The 12,376-nt window shown below is 55.7% G+C and overlaps 1 protein-coding gene across 4 annotated transcripts in view; it reads left to right on the top strand.

The window, feature by feature from the left end:
* Nucleotides 1–12,123, top strand: part of RAP1A (RAP1A, member of RAS oncogene family) — a 48,282-nt gene extending 36,159 nt beyond the window's left edge. For all 4 annotated transcript variants that reach the window (XM_068159576.1, XM_068159573.1, XM_068159575.1 and 1 more), the window contains 4 exons: nucleotides 246–386; nucleotides 3,159–3,302; nucleotides 7,221–7,336; nucleotides 9,610–12,123. In XM_068159576.1, the coding sequence (XP_068015677.1) occupies nucleotides 246–386; nucleotides 3,159–3,302; nucleotides 7,221–7,307 (372 nt within the window). In that variant the 3' untranslated portion in view covers nucleotides 7,308–7,336; nucleotides 9,610–12,123. The remainder of the gene's footprint in view (nucleotides 1–245; nucleotides 387–3,158; nucleotides 3,303–7,220; nucleotides 7,337–9,609) is intronic.
* Nucleotides 12,124–12,376: the final 253 nt, after the last annotated feature.

Here is a 12,376-nt window from a genome sequence, read left to right as displayed (position 1 = left end):
AGATTTTTTCCAGAAGCCTTTTTCTCTGTTAGGATGGGGTAAAAAAAAGAAGGAAAAGGAAAGATAATTGTTGATGCCTTGATGAACTTTGCCTGCTGCAGTGGGTTTCTGCAGGGGGTGGGGGGTAGGAAATGTCAGGGCCTGCCCTGCCAATGCTTTGCTGTGTCTCCATTACAGTGCAGGGCTGTAGGTGTTGATCAGCTGCATTCACTGGCTAATTGCTTCTTCCAATTGTTTGATTCCAGGAGCAATTCACAGCCATGAGGGATCTCTACATGAAGAATGGCCAAGGGTTTGCACTAGTATACTCCATAACAGCACAGTCCACCTTCAACGACCTGCAGGACCTGCGGGAGCAGATCCTGCGAGTTAAGGACACCGAGGATGTGAGTGGAAAGCTGCTTGGTTTGTTTCCCAGAGTCAATAAGGTTGGAAGAGGCCTCAGAGATCATCAAGTCCAACCTGGCACCCAACACCTCCTGACTACTAAACCATGGCACCAAGTGCCACATCCAGTCCCCTCCTGAACGCCTCCAGGGATGGGGACTCCACCAGCACATCCCAATGGCTAACAACTCTCTCTGGGAAGAACTTTCTCCTCACCTCCAGCCTAAACCTCCCCTGGCACAGCTTGAAACTGTATCCTCTTGTTCTGGTGCTGCTTGCCTGGGAGAAGAGACCAACTCCCACCTGGCTACAACCTCCCTTCAGGGAGTTGGAGAGAGCAAGAAGGTCTCCCCTGAGCCTCCTCTTCTCCAGGCTAAGCAACCCCAGCTCCCTCAGCCTCTCCTCCCAGGGCTGTGCTTCAGACCCCTCCCCAGCTTTGTTGCCCTTCTCTGGACACCTTCAAGTGTCTCAATGTCCTTAAACTGAGGAGCCAAGAACTGGACACAGGACTCAAGGTATGGCCTAACCAGTGCAGAGTACTTGGCTACTTGTAGAGAGCAAGAAGGTCTCCCCTGAGCCTCCTCTTCTCCAGGCTAAGCAGCCCCAGCTCCCTCAGCCTCTCCTCATAAGGTCTGTGCTCCCCAGCATGTAGTTGTCCTTGCTCTCCTTGTGTGGAGCTGGCATTTGGCAGAGTCTGCAAGCCAGAGGAAGTCACCCAACTGTGTGTATGGATTGATGGCAGGGCTCTGGAGGAGGCTGGGCTGGTGACACCAGGTTGTAACCTTGTCCTAGAGCCTTGCTTGGCAAGGTTGGGACTTGGGTTGTGTCGCTCCCATTGTAATGGGCCATGACATGAAGGTGGTTTGCATTGCCTTGGGTGACAGAGCAAAAGCTCTTCACTGTGTTTCCAGCTCAGGCCCTGGGTGCTGTAACTGGAGCTCCCTGGTGAGTTTGAATTTCCAAGCAGGTGGCCCAGGGCAGGCTGCTGGGACCAGGCTCTTGCTGTGGTTGCCACGTGGCTGTGGAGGACTGTGGGAACTGCCTCTGCAGGCTCCCTCCAAGAGAAGCTGAAATGAATTCTTTGGGTTTGGTTTTGCCTAGCAGTTGGTAATGTCTTCAGGACTTTGCCCTGAGGAGTGTGAGTGAAGTGCCTGGGTTTTCCCCTCTGACAGCTCAGAGCTGTGCCCTGGCTGCCCATTGCCTTGGGGCTGTGCTGGCTGCAGAGCAGTGAAAGCAGCTGCAGCCTGGCTCCCAGCCCTGCTGTGGGGCTGGGGGAGTGGAGGAGGTCGGTGGGCAGGGCTGGGACAGGTACTTAGGCCAAACCCTAGGTCAGCTGTGTGCATTGCTTGTAAACTGCTGCTCAGGAAGGTGCTCTGAGCCGTGAGTGGGAGGGGTGGGACGAGCAGAGCCTGCAGCTCTGGGGCTGAGGGCAAGCTCCCAGGCTGCTGCTTTCTCTTGGATCTTCCTTGTCCCACAGCTTGATCACCTTGCTCTGAATGGCTTAGGTTCCCTCCTTGGCTTCAGAAGTTGAGCTTCTCTTTATGCAAACCTGCTTGTCACCCTGGGAGGGTCGATGCTCACCCAGCTCCCTGCTAGCACAAATGCTTCACTGGCTGGGGCTGGAGCCCAGCAGCTCACTCAGCAGCAGGGCAATCTGCACTGTAAGCTGCTCAGGCTCCTCAGCCAACAGAGGCTGCTGCTTTGGGCTCTGTTCAGTGATGTGATGGAGTTCTGAGAGTGCAGTTCTTTGTTTTGTGGGGGATGGATGTTCCTTGTTGAAGCCTGACAACCCTCTGCAGGTTGCCACCACGCTCTGCTGAGCTAGGGAAATGCTCTCCTTCCTCTCTGCAGTGTCAGAAGGTGTCTTCAGAAAGTGCTTAAGCCATTACATTCTCTCTGGCCAACAAGTTTCAATTCCACTCTCCTTGAAGCAGGCAATGGTCAAAAGTTGCCTGTGCATCAGACTCCCTTTCTGGCTCTGTGAGGAACTGATGGCCACCTTTTGAAATCACCTTCCCCAGCTTCCTGTTTTTCAGCCCCCAGCCAAACACCACTTGGCTTTCACAAGGGCCTGTGGTGATGGGATGAGAGGCAATGGCTTGGAAGTGGAGAAGAGCAGCTTTAGAGTGGGGGCTAGGAACAAGTTCTGCACTACAACCTCTCTGAAGGGAGGTTGTAGCCAGGTGGGGGTTGGTCTCTTCTCCCAGGCAAGCAGCACCAGAACAAGAGGACACAGTCTCAAGCTGTGCCAGGGGAGGTTTAGGCTGGAGGTGAGGAAGAAATTCTTCCCAGAAAGAGAGATTGGCCATTGGGATGTGCTGCCCAGGGAGGTGGTGGAGTCACCATCACTGGAGGTGTTTAAGAAGAGCCTGGATGAGGCCCTTGGTGCCATGGTTGAGTTGATCAGATGGTGTTGGGTGATAGGTTGGACTTGATGAGCTCGAAGGTCTTTCCCAACCTGCTCTATTCCTATTTCCATTCCTATTCCATTTCCATTCCTATTTCTATTTCCATTCCTATTCCTATTTCCATTCCTATTCCATTTCCATTCCTATTCCATTTCCATTCCTATTCCATTTCCATTCCTATTCCTATTTCCATTCCTTTTCCATTCCTTTTCCATTCCTTTTCCATTTCCATTCCCATTCCCATTTCCATTCCCATTCCTATTTCCATTCCATTTCCATTCCTATCCCATTCCTATTCCCTTCCCATCCCATCCCATGCTGTCTGTTAACTGCTGCCCCTCCTGTTGCTTCTCTCCCCTGCAGGTTCCAATGATCCTGGTGGGCAACAAATGTGACCTGGAGGAGGAGCGCGTCGTGGGCAAGGAGCAGGGTCAGAACCTGGCCAGGCAGTGGTGTAACTGTGCCTTCCTAGAATCCTCTGCAAAGTCTAAAATCAACGTTAATGAGGTACCTGAGCAGCTCTGGCCTGCCTGGGCCCTCCTGCTTCAGCTGCCACACGAGGCCAGCACCAGCGGTGCCTGGCTCAGGCCTTGCCGGGGAGGGTTCAGGGCGAGGCTGCTGCTCAGCCTGGGGAAGCTTTGGGCTGCAGGCTCTTGAGCTGCTGCTGTCTGCTGCTGGTGAGGGGGTCTGCTCCTTTTCCTCTCTAAAGGGTGGGTGACTTCACAGGTGACTTTCTATAGGCTGTGTCAGAGGACAGGAGTAGCAGAGGGTCCTCACTAAGGCCAGATCAACTTTTGCCTTCAAAGTAACTGCTGCTGCTCTTCAGAGCGTGGCTCCTGCCCCAGTGTTTGCCTTGTCACCTTCTGCAGTGTCCAAACCCACTTTGGAGTCTCTGCTTTTCACAGTCCTGCTGCATCTGGCTGCTCAGGCAGCCTCTCCCCCCCGCCCCCAGTCCTCCTCTGCAAAGCCTCTGACTCACTGAGGCTGTGTCCAAGCAGCTCCTGCTTGGAGATGCAGTCCTTGCAATCCTCCTGCTGCTGGAGGCCATAAGGTCATGGAATTGTTTTGGTTGGAAGAGATCATCAAGTCCAACCTTCAACCCAACACCACCATGGGGATCAAACCATCTCCCCAAGTGCCATGTCCACACATCTCTTGAGCACCTCCAGGGATGGGGACTCCACCACCTCCCTGGGCAGGGAGCTCTGCTCCACATCAGGCACCAAGTCTTTATTATCTGACTGTGACAGAGTGCAGGTTTCCAGCCACAAAAGCTAAGGTGACCCCCACTGAGCATGGCTGGTTTGGTGCCAGGAGATAACTGGGGCCCTTTAGGAAGCTGTGTGATAAACAGGAGCAGCAGGGTCTTGGACTGGACCCAGTGCTGAGTTGGCAGCTGCTGGGACATGTGCAGCACTGCACCTCTGCAGCTGAGAGGGCAGAGAGCTCCAGGCTGCAGGCACTGCAGCTCCTGAGGCTGAACCTGGCTGCAGGCATTGCAGCTCCTGAGGCTGAACCTGGCTGCAAGGCACTGCAGCTCCTGAGGCTGGGCTGAGCCTGGCTGCAGGCACTGCAGCTCCTGAGGCTGGGATGAGCCTGGCTGCAGGCACTGCAGCTCCTGAGGTTGGGATGAGCCTGGCTGCAGGCACTGCAGCTCCTGAGGCTGGGCTGAGCCTGGATGCAGGCACTGCAGCTCCTGAGGCTGAGCCTGGCTGCAGGCACTGCAGCTCCTGAGGCTGGGCTGAGCCTGGCTGCAGGCACTGCAGCTCCTGAGGCTGAGCCTGGCTGCAGGCACTGCAGCTCCTGAGGCTGGGCTGAGCCTGGCTGCAGGCACTGCAGCTCCTGAGGCTGGGCTGAGCCTGGCTGCAGGCACTGCAGCTCCTGAGGCTGGGATGAGCCTGGCTGCAGGCACTGCAGCTCCTGAGGTTGGGATGAGCCTGGCTGCAGGCACTGCAGCTCCTGAGGCTGGGCTGAGCCTGGATGCAGGCACTGCAGCTCCTGAGGCTGAGCCTGGCTGCAGGCACTGCAGCTCCTGAGGCTGGGCTGAGCCTGGCTGCAGGCACTGCAGCTCCTGAGGCTGGGATGAGCCTGGCTGCAGGCACTGCAGCTCCTGAGGTTGGGATGAGCCTGGCTGCAGGCACTGCAGCTCCTGAGGCTGGGCTGAGCCTGGATGCAGGCACTGCAGCTCCTGAGGCTGAGCCTGGCTGCAGGCACTGCAGCTCCTGAGGCTGGGCTGAGCCTGGCTGCAGGCACTGCAGCTCCTGAGGCTGAGCCTGGCTGCAGGCACTGCAGCTCCTGAGGCTGGGCTGAGCCTGGCTGCAGGCACTGCAGCTCCTGAGGCTGGGCTGAGCCTGGCTGCAGGCACTGCAGCTCCTGAGGCTGGGATGAGCCTGGCTGCAGGCACTGCAGCTCCTGAGGTTGGGATGAGCCTGGCTGCAGGCACTGCAGCTCCTGAGGCTGGGCTGAGCCTGGCTGCAGGCACTGCAGCTCCTGAGGCTGAGCCTGGCTGCAGGCACTGCAGCTCCTGAGGCTGAGCCTGGCTGCAGGCACTGCAGCTCCTGAGGCTGGGCTGAGCCTGGCTGCAGGCACTGCAGCTCCTGAGGCTGAGCCTGGCTGCAGGCACTGCAGCTCCTGAGGCTGGGCTGAGCCTGGCTGCAGGCACTGCAGCTCCTGAGGCTGGGCTGAGCCTGGCTGCAGGCACTGCAGCTCCTGAGGCTGGGCTGAGCCTGGCTGCAGGCACTGCAGCTCCTGAGGCTGGGATTAAGCCTCCATCAGGTTCACTTCATCTCTGTTCATGGAGGTAGCAGCCAAAAACCCCAATCTTCACATCTCCAGCTGTTGCAGTTGGTTCTCTACTGTTGCTTTGCCTTCTGGATTGCCTTGGAACTAACAGGAATTTGTGAGCTGTCAGCTACTCCAGGAAGGGGAGGGAAAAAAAAGCCCCAACAGTAAACAGGGACAAGGGTGCAGCCTCCTGGAGGTTTCAATCTCTCCTCCTCGCTGCTGTGACCCAGCCCCAGGCATTTCTGCACTGCTCCCTTTGCTCTAAAGGGGTTGAGTGTGGCTGGGGAAACAACTCCCAGCAGCAGAAGTGCTCACAAGCAGCCCAGCTCTGCAGCTGCAAGAGGCCCCTGTGCTCCTCTCCTGCTGGAGGTGCCTGAGTTCAGGGCAGATGTTTTGCTTCTCCTTGCTCACTTGTATTCATAAACTCCCAGGACTGGGCCAGGCAGGGAGGTGAAGTGATTCACAGCTCCAGTTTGTTTGGCAAGGAGAATTGAGAGTGCTTCCCATGCAGTGGGTGACTGAAGGTCACTTGGGAGGGGGAGAAAGCCCAGGGAGAGGGCTGCCTGTCCCTGCAGTGAGAGCAGCAGCAGCCCAGGGTGCAGCAGGGAGAAGATGACCCTGTTGGCACTCCCAGTTTCCCTCTCCTTTTCCAGGGCAAAGGGTTTGCTGCCATTTCCCTGCTGTGCCCTTTGAAACCCTTGGCCACACATAACCTGAAGGAGAAAGCTGTGCAGGACAGGAGCTCCCTTCTCCCTCCCTTCTCCCTCCCTTCTCCCTCCCTTCTCCCTCCCTTCTCCCTCCCTTCTCCCTCCCTTCTCCCTCCCTTCTCCCTCCCTTCTCCCTCCCTTCTCCCTCCCTTCTCCCTCCCTTCTCCCTCCCTTCTCCCTCCCTTCTCCCTCCCTTCTCCCTCCCTTCTCCCTCCCTTCTCCCTCCCTGCTCCCTCCCTGCTCCCTCCCTGCTCCCTCCCTGCTCCCTCCCTGCTCCCTCCCTGCTCCCTCCCTGCTCCCTCCCTGCTCCCTCCCTTCTCCCTCCCTTCTCCCTCCCTTCTCCCTCCCTTCTCCCTCCCTTCTCCCTCCCTTCTCCCTCCCTTCTCCCTCCCTTCTCCCTCCCTTCTCCCTCCCTTCTCCCTCCCTTCTCCCTCCCTTCTCCCTCCCTTCTCCCTCCCTTCTCCCTCCCTTCTCCCTCCCTTCTCCCTCCCTTCTCCCTCCCTTCTCCCTCCCTTCTCCCTCCCTTCTCCCTCCCTTCTCCCTCCCTTCTCCCTCCCTTCTCCCTCCCTTCTCCCTCCCTTCTCCCTCCCTTCTCCCTCCCTTCTCCCTCCCTTCTCCCTCCCTTCTCCCTCCCTTCTCCCTCCCTTCTCCCTCCCTTCTCCCTCCCTTCTCCCTCCCTTCTCCCTCCCTTCTCCCTCCCTTCTCCCTCCCTTCTCCCTCCCTTCTCCCTCCCTTCTCCCTCCCTTCTCCCTCCCTTCTCCCTCCCTTCTCCCTCCCTTCTCCCTCCCTTCTCCCTCCCCTTGGTCTGTGTAAATGCAGCTGTTTAACTGCATTGATGAGGCTGCAGGCCCCAGGCCAGGTTAGCAGCTGAGCTTTTAGCACTTGCATAGGGTTCCATCACTTGGATTTCTCAGTTTGTGTTTTTCTTTTTCAGATCTTTTATGACCTGGTCAGACAGATAAATAGGAAAACACCAGTGGAAAAGAAGAAGCCTAAAAAGAAATCCTGTCTGCTGCTTTAGACTCCCACTGTGCAGCAGCTCTGAGCCAGGTAAGAGGGGGCTGAGTTCCACCCACAGCTCAGCACCAGGAGCTCATCCCAGCAGAGAGGACTTGCTCCCTCTCTTCCCTCCCCTCTTTCTCCTCCCTCTCTTCTCTTCCCTCCCCTCTTTCTCCTCCCTCTCTTCTCTTCCCTCCCCTCTTTCTCCTCCCTCTCTTCTCTTCCCTCCCCTCTTTCTCCTCCCTCTCTTCTCTTCCCTCCCCTCTTTCTCCTCCCTCTCTTCTCTTCCCTCCCCTCTTTCTCCTCCCTCTCTTCTCTTCCCTCCCCTCTTTCTCCTCCCTCTCTTCTCTTCCCTCCCCTCTTTCTCCTCCCTCTCTTCTCTTCCCTCCCCTCTTTCTCCTCCCTCTCTTCTCTTCCCTCTCTTCTCTTCCCTCCCCTCTTCCTCCTCCCTCTCTTCTCTTCCCTCCCCTCTTCCTCCTCCCTCTCTTCTCTGCCCTCCCCTCTTCCTCCTCCCTCTCTTCTCTGCCCTCCCCTCTCCCTCCTCCCTCTCTTCCCTCCCCTCTCCCTCCTCCCTCTCTTCCCTCCCCTCTCCCTCCTCCCTGCTCCCAGATACAAAATCCTGCAGTTGTGCTGACCCAGCCTGCTTCTCTGCCCTTCTCCTCTGCCTTGGGTTGCTGAATGCAGCAGAGCAGGAGCTGCCTTTTCACTCTTGCAGGTTCTCCCTCTGTCTTGTGACACCACAGCTCAGTTTTGCTTCCTTCCTTTCTCCTGCTGACATCCAGTGGCATCTGTGTAACTTGTGCAGTGCTGCAGCAGCAGCTCAGCCCTAGGAGCAGGGGAGACAAGAGCAGCTCAGTTTGGGTGGGGAGAGCGAGATCAGTGGCACACGAATCAAGAGCAAAAGAGGCAACAACAAAAACACCAAAACAGAAACAAGAAACCAGCCCAAGGTTGGACACAGCTATAAATAACCTTCCTGTGTGTCTTGGCAGGGTGCTCTGTGTGCTTACAGCTGCTCTCTTGCACTCCTGAGAGGAAAGCTGCAGTTCTGTTGCTTCAGTGTGGGGTACAGCAACATCCCCCAGGCTGCCCCAGAGCTGGCAGAGTGCTGGCACAGGAGTGGTGCTGCTCAGCACCGTGCAGAGGCAGGGGTGGGTGTGAGGCTGAGGGCCCACCTGGGCCCAAGGAAGTTTAGGCTGGAGGTGAGGAGAAAGTTCTTCCCAGGGAGAGCTGTTAGCTGTTGGGATGTGCTGCCCAGGGAGGTGGTGGAGTCCCCATCCCTGGAGGTGTTCAGGAGGGGATTGGATGTGGCACTTGGAGGCATGGGTTAGTAGTCATGAGGTGCTGGGTGCCAGGTTGGACTTGATGATCTCTGAGGTCTTTTCCAACCTTGTTGATCCTATGAAAATCCTGCACAGTGTGTCCCCCATTGCTGCTCAAGTTCATTGCACACTAGAGCTGGAGTGGGACCCAGGGAGGCTTCCAACTCAGTAGACTAAGAGCATCCCAGAGATATCAAGGATGAAGTCTGCCTCCCATAAATGCTTCATCTCTTGCTGACTTCAGGACCCACTTGCAGGCTGCCTGTGTGGGAGAGCAGACAGGCTGGGAGGTCACTGTGGCTACCACAGCAGGAGGTCAGGGTGGTGACTGGCACTGCCCTCCTGAGAAAACAGGAACCCTTTGCTTAGAGCTTCCAAAGTCTCTTTCCTTTCTGCACCTCTGAACTTGGGGTGGGTGGGAGCCAAGCTCAGGCTGGGGGAGGTTAAACTCTTCCTGCTGGAGTGCTGTGTTTGTGTGGGCAGCTGCTGGGGGAAGCTTCCAGCTCACTCATGGGCACCAGGAGAAAGTTGCCAGAGGAGGCCACAAAGATGCTCAGAGGGCTGGAGAACCTCCTCTGGGGGACAGGCTGAGAGGGTTGGGGTTGTTCAGCCTGGAGAAGAGAAAGCTCCAGGGAGACCTTAGAGCTGCATCCCAGTACCTGAAGGGGCTCCAAGAGAACTGGGGAGGGACTTTTGACAAGGGCTGGGAGTGCCAGGAGGAGGGACAATGGCTTTGAGCTGGAAAAGAGGAGGCTGAGACTGAAGATGAGGAAGGAATTCCTTAGAGTGAGGCTGGGGAGACACTGGAAAGGTTGCCCAGGGAGGCTGTGGATGCCTCTTGCCTGGAGGTGTTCAAGGCCAGGCTGGATGAGGCCTTGAGCAACCTGTGCTGGTGGGAGGTGTCCCTGCCCATGGCATGGGGGCTGGAACTGGATGAGCTTTAAGGTCCCCTCCAACCCAACCCACTCTGTGATTCTCTGAATGTTGTCTCCCTCTCTCTAGATCACAGGAATGAAGAACTGTTGCCTCAATGGAAAGTGCCAGCATCCCCTCCCCCCAACCCCCTCCTCAACCCCCAACCCCCCCCTGACTTCAACACCTTCTGGAAATTAAGACCATACCTGAAGAAGCTTCTCCTGGGTTGTGCTGTCCTGGGGGAAGGATTTCGATCTTTGAGCTGGTTTGCACACAGCCCCTGGGGAGAAACAGCAAAGGGCAAAGGAAGGAAGGAAGGACAAAAAGGAAGGAAGGAGAAAGAGAAGAAAGGAAGGACAAAAAGGAAGAAAGGACAAAAAGGAAGGAAGGACAAAAAGGAAGAAAGGACAAAAAGGAAGGAAGGAAAAAGAAAGGAAGGAAGGACAAAAGGAAGGAAGGAAATAAGGAAGGAATGAAGGAGAAGGAAGCAAAAAAGGAAGGAAGGAAAAGAAAGAAGAAAGAAAAAAGGAAGAAAGGAAGGAAAAAAGGAAAGAAAGGAAATTATTCTCTCTCTCTCTCGGAAATCTAAGACCCTAATACTCCTCCTTTGGCCCCAGCAATTAACAGATGTGAAGAGAAACCTGATGGCCTCTGGCTTGTGATCACCCAGAGGAGCACGGATGCATTGCAGGTGTTACCTACTGCTACCAGAACTCCAGTCCCACACTGATCATCATTCCTCTCCCCCTCCACCCCCCCAAGCACTAAGAAACTCCCCTCCCACTGTTCTGGTTTTTCCCCCTCTCTATAACCATGATCTGAAGCTCTCCCAACCCCCCCCTCTGAACTCACTGCAACCAACAACTTTGGGGTGGGCTTTTATTTTGGGGGTGGTTTGGGTTTTTACTTCATTTCTTGGGGGGGGGTTTATTTAAGGCTCCTTCCTTCTCTTCCCTTTTGCCCCAATTAGAGCCTAATGGAAACAAATTCTTTGTGCTTTGGGAAAGGCAAAGAGGAAAAAAAGATCTTTGATAGGGAAAACAACAACACACAAAATAAACCTTCCCCCCCCAACCCCAATCCCAACCCCAAGCTGGGATCATTTTTTTTATGGCTTGAAAAGCAAAGAAAAAGGTAAAATTAATTCTATATATATATATATATATATATAAAAACTCTACTAAACCAACTCTAATATTTGCTTCCTGGTGGTTTCCTGTCACAGATTAAATTACAGCTTTTATGAATGATTAAATTTTAGTCCCATTTTCAGTTTGCTTTCTGTGGTTTTGTTCCTGGGGTTGGTGGTTGGTTTTTTTTTCTTCCCCTCACCCACCCTCCAGGCTTTGGTTTTCCAGGGTTTATTTTTTGTCGGGGGTGGGGAGTGGGGGTTGTGGTGTTGGGTTTGAGGGTTGGTTTTTTCCCCACCCTCTCCCCTCCTCCCGTGTGTTCTGGATTCCTCTTCCCCGTGGCTCCATCCGCTTGTCTGCCTCCTCAGCGGTCCCAGCAGGCTGCTGTGGTGCCGGTGCCATCTCTTCGCTCCCCGCTGAAGGGCGGCAGGCTCCTCCCCGACGGCCTTTGGACCTCCTCCTGGCTGGCTGAAGATGGGATTCGGCTGCAAGTGCTTCCCGCTGGGCAGTTCTTTTCCTCTCTCTTACGAGTTTGCTTTCATCCCCTAGCAAGGTCTGACTTCTCCTCTGATCTTTGCTTGCACACCACCGTGTACTTTTGGGGTGGAACCCCTGGGTTTTGAGGGTGCCACCCCCCGGACCGGGCAGCAGCCCCAAACCATCTCTCCTGGCCGGCACCTGCAAGCGGAGCTGTGGAGCTTGGAAGTTGGTTGTGTTTAAAGGCGGTTTCCACACGGCAAAGGTCAGCCAAGAGCTGGCAAACGTTCCCCCTCCCCCACCTGCACTCAGCTGAGGGGACTTTGTGCTCCATTTTTTTTGGGGGGGGGTTGGTTTTAGATCCCTGTTGGCTTTCTTTTTCACCCCCCCGTTGGCTTTGTCAAGTTGAAAAGGAGCAGGATGCGACGAGAGCCCCCCGGGGCCTGGCCTCCCTCCTCCGGTCTGTATGCAAGGACAAGAAGCCACCTTGGGGCCCAAACCCCACCCTGGGTGTGATGCTGCTGGAATTCCTGCAGTGCTGGAGGACCTGCTCCTGCTTTGCTCCTGAGAGGAGGAAATGTACCCTCAAGGGTGGAGGAAAGCCGGAGGCCAAGACTCTGTCCTGCTGGTGAAATGCAGTGGCTGGAGAGCACTTTGTTCCTGGAGCCTTTGTGTGGTTTTGGTCAGGAAGCAGGGGAAGAAGTGGCTAGGAAGAGCTCTTTCTCAACCTGTGTGAAGCAGCTGTTGGCTGAGCCACGGCTCCCAGCCTCTGAGGTGCGGCCCAAGCAAGACTGGATGCAAACATTTGGATGCTGATCCCACATCCAAACATCTGCCTACTTACAAGCTGCTAGGACAAATGTAGTTCCTTAGCTGGTTGTCTTCAACCTTCCTCTGGGCTTCCTTTTTTCAGGAGGAGCAGGAGCATGGGCTTGCAGGTTGGTTAACTTTGCTAAATGTACAAATATTTTAGTAATAAAGGAATTTTCATCTACCTGCTGCTGGCTGCCTGCCTCTTCCCTGCAGACACAGCCACAGCCTTTGTTCTGGCCACAGGGAGCGTCTGGGGGAGTTCAGCTCAGCTCACAGCAGGAGAGGGATCTTGCCCTCACGCCAAGGAGGACACTGAGGGGCTGGAGTGGGTGCAGAGGAGGACACTGAGGGGCTGGAGTGGGTGCAGAGGAGGACGCTGAGGGGCTGGAGTGGGTGCAGAGGAGGACACTGAGGGGCTGGAGTGGGTGCAGAGG

This window comes from Melanerpes formicivorus, unplaced genomic scaffold, assembly GCF_026170545.1.
Source record: "Melanerpes formicivorus ecotype bairdi unplaced genomic scaffold, bMelFor1.0.p_v2 SCAF_46, whole genome shotgun sequence".
Lineage (NCBI taxonomy): Eukaryota > Metazoa > Chordata > Aves > Piciformes > Picidae > Melanerpes > Melanerpes formicivorus.
The sequence above is the reverse complement of the archived record's forward strand: the minus strand, read 5'-3'. Positions and strand labels throughout refer to the sequence as shown.